General features: G+C 36.7%; 1 protein-coding gene across 1 annotated transcript; it reads right to left on the bottom strand.

The window, feature by feature from the left end:
* Positions 1-447: 447 nt before the first annotated feature.
* On the bottom strand, positions 448-3,149 carry LOC111800655 (beta-glucosidase BoGH3B-like). Its single transcript, XM_023684453.1, has 9 exons — positions 2,914-3,149; positions 2,630-2,834; positions 2,438-2,528; positions 2,180-2,325; positions 1,856-2,099; positions 1,652-1,756; positions 1,393-1,575; positions 1,108-1,312; positions 448-1,017 (listed from the first exon to the last, which is right to left on the bottom strand). The coding sequence occupies exons 1-9, from the start codon at positions 3,131-3,133 to the stop codon at positions 530-532; spliced, it is 1,887 nt and encodes a 628-aa protein (XP_023540221.1). The 5' UTR covers positions 3,134-3,149; the 3' UTR covers positions 448-529.
* Between the last annotated feature and the right edge of the window lie 701 nt (positions 3,150-3,850).

Genomic DNA, 3,850 nt, shown 5'->3' with positions numbered 1-3,850 from the left:
ACGTACTAACGAGATACTATTAGACAATAATAGTGTAGACTGTTGGATGATGGAAGTCCCACATCGGCTAATTTAGGGAATGATCATGGGTTTATAAGTGAGCAAAGCCATGAGAGCTTATGCTAACTCCATTGGTATGAGGCCTTGCACTTTGTTCGAGGGGAGGTGTTGGATGATGGAAGTCCCACTTTGTTCGAGGGGAGGTGTTGGATGATGGAAGTCCCACATCGGCTAATTTAGGGAATGATCATGGGTTTATAAGTGAGCAAAGCCACGAGAGCTTATGCTCACTCCATTGGTATGAGGCCTTTTGGGGAAGCCCAAAGCAAAGCCATGAGAGCTTATGCTCAAAGTGGACAATATCATACCATTGTGGAGAGTCGTGTTCGTCTAACATAGACAATCAATATGGAAAGCATACAGAAAAAAGAAACTCTTATTGAGGAAAGAGTATCGTAGGTAATTTACTTATATGAGTATACAGTATTAGAGGTCATTTAGTTATATGTAAAATAGTTGAGGCAGTCACTCATTCAGCTTTGATGGGCTCTGTAGTAAGACCATATCCCAAGGAGAAAAGAGGATCATAGTTAGGATCTCCAAAGTTCATTGGCAATTGATCAACAGTCTTGAACCACGTTTGGGGAAGTTTTCCAGTAAAACCGTAATCTCCAAACAATACATCAGTAATGCCTTTTCCTTCAGTTCCTGGAAGCCAAGCAGCAACAAGTGCATCCATTGAAGAAATATAAGGTTCGATTACTACAGGCCGTCCTGAGAATATAATAACTACACATTTCATTGCGCCACAAACATCTGTGATGGTGCTTGGACCAGGGTCGGGAATTGTCAAATTCAAGCTATCACCATTAGTTTCTGCATATGGATACTCTCCCACTACAACAATGCCATAAGCAAACTCATGTGATTGGAGACTATCCTTATTTGGTTGTTCCTCAAAGGTAACTTCTGTTTCAGGATCAACCGTTTCTTTTATAGCATCAAGCACAGTTGTACCTAACAAAAGGAGATGATATAAATATCATACACAATGTCCCAATAATTTATAAGGAAAAACTTCACAATTATATTGTAATATTTTCATACCACTTGTAAGGTTGTTGCCACTAGCTCCTTGCCATTCGATAGTCCAACCACCACATTGATATCCAAGGTTGTTTGCATGGGTGCCAGCAACAAGTATTTTTTGTGCCTTCTTTGGAAGAGGAAGCAATGGTGTTGAAGTCGATTTTCCATTCTTTAATAACACTAGTGATTTTCTTACGGCTTCTCTAGCTAATTCTCTATGTTCCTATTGTGAGAAAAACATGAGTTAAAACATAATTTCTATATTTTATTTCATAATATTAAAGACATATTCCATATAGTTACCTTTTTACCAATCTCATTAACCAAGCTGTAGTCAGCTAATGGGTTCTCAAATAAACCCATAACAAATTTGACTCTCAAAATTCTCTTCACTGCATCGTCAATTCGACTCATAGGAATTATATTAGTCTTTACCAAGTAGGTAAGGTCATCGATGAATTCTGTGTAGTTGTACGGTACCATTATCTGTATTGAAAGGTCTATAAATGAGCAGATAATTGTTTGTTGAAATACATTTTAAAGTGTTGAGCATATTACTAACCATGTCAACACCAGCCGTAACGCTTGCTATGATGGAATATGTATAATTAGCATGTGGTGGAGATGTAATCCTATCAATACCCTGCCAATCTGAGATCACAAAGCCCTAAAAAGACCGAAGCAATATTAAGCTCACTTTTTATCAAATCATCAAATGTTTGCAACAAAGTGACAATCACAAAGTAGAATCAAGAACCCATATTACCCTAAAATTAAGAGTGTTCTTGAGAAAGTCAGTAAGGAGTTCTTTGTGGGCATGCATTTTCTCTCCATTCCAACTTGAATAAGAAGCCATAACGGTTGCAATTCCCTTAATGATCGAGTGATAGTAACCTGGCATGTGAATGCTAAGTAAGCTATGTCTGTCTATTACTGTGTCGTTCTCGTTGATACCCTTAGTTGTTCCACCATCACCAACGTAATGTTTTGCACACCCTGCCACTTTGTCTCTACGCATAAATAAATGAAAATAGTGGTTATTTTCAACACCTATACGGATAAGGAAATTGATTAATATTTGAAGACTCACTTCCCACCGACATATGGAACACCCTTGGGAGAATCAGGTGGAATCTCTCCTTGTAAACCTAGTATGATCTCAGTCATTTCTTGAACAATCTTAGGGTCTTCACTGTAGCTTTCATAACATCGACCCCATCGCGGATCTTTACAAACCTAATTAAAATACAAAAACCTCCAAAATAAATCACATGACATAACAAACAACAAATAGTAACAGAAGTGTTAAGATGATCTTTATCTATTGAAACAAAAAGTTTCAAGTTACCGCTATACAAGGCGCAAAAGCATAAGGAATGCCAGTAGCTCTGACTTCAAGTGCAGTAGCACTCCCAATATTCTTCACGAGTTCAGGGTCTCTGTTTGTTTAATCAAAGGGAAATCATTTTTACATGGATGAATAAGCTATATGATTAGTGTTGAATAAAAATAAAAAATAGAAAGGGAGTATTTATGTAACCTAGTAGCTCCAAGTCCAACGTTGTGAGGGAAGATGGTTGCATTATAGACATTGTTGTGGCCATGAACAGCATCAATTCCATATATCATTGGAATTCCTAGCCTACTCGACAAAGCTCCTTTTTGGATTTCATTCACCATGTCCACCCAATCCTTAGCTGCAGCATCCTTCGATGGGGCACTACCGCCACCACTCAATACACTCCCTACATTTAATATTATATTGTTCAGTATTAGTATTTTAAGAGAGCGAGGAGAGCATTAGATTTGGAGTAAGATATTTACCAATGAAATAGTTTTTCATGACATCAGCCGAAGCATTAACCCTTTCAATTTGCACCATTTGACCTATTTTTTCCTCCACAGTCATCCGACCAAGTAGATCGTTGATTCGGACATTTAATGGTTTCGTTGGATCTTTGTATTTGAGCTGTTCTCCTGTTCCCAATGTCTCCGACAAAAACATGAGAAAAAATCCCATTAAAACAATGAGAACCTTGGTCATCTTGGATGGATCCTTGGCTGAACCCCAACTCTAAAATAGAATTAACAAGCAAAACAAACTTTAATTACATTGTCTTCTTAATAGCTAGTGAAGCCACTTAAATGAATACAAAATTCTTAAAGGTAATTACCTTGAACAACACTACCAATCAATCTTATAAATAACCTAAGAGAAAATGGCCAGAAAAAGTACCTACAAAAATTACCGAGGGACAACAAAAGGAGTATTGAACACAAAACAATCCTTCTCTGCCAGGAATAAGAGTGGGATGTAGAGAAGACCCGATTTGTGTGCATATAATTTTTGAAGTATTTATACAATAAGTTTTTATGGTATTCCTATTTTTTATCCTTCTCGGTTAAAAAATAGCCATTCAGATCACAATGCTAATTTTAGTGAAATTTGTTGCACCCTTTTTTTTTTTTTTTCTCTTATTTATCTATTTATAATTAAGTTGCAAATTTAGTTTTTATGACGTGTGGGTGTGGAAAGCTAGAAGTGAGTGAATTGCACGTAGAGATAGGCAAGGGCTTATAATTTAATTGGTTGAAAAGTCTTCGTCCTTTTGTTAGCTGCTTTTAGATCAACGCACCTTCATGTATAGTCTATGTCGTTAAATGCCACTACTATATTGAGTATGTTTCGTGAACATGCATTCAATCCATTAGTGACTTTTAATAATAAAATGGGTTTATGAAGTTTTATCAAATTTGAGAC

The sequence above is a fragment of the Cucurbita pepo genome, chromosome LG08 (assembly GCF_002806865.2).
Source record: "Cucurbita pepo subsp. pepo cultivar mu-cu-16 chromosome LG08, ASM280686v2, whole genome shotgun sequence".
Taxonomy (NCBI): domain Eukaryota; kingdom Viridiplantae; phylum Streptophyta; class Magnoliopsida; order Cucurbitales; family Cucurbitaceae; genus Cucurbita; species Cucurbita pepo.
This window is presented reverse-complemented; position numbering and strand designations above follow the sequence as displayed.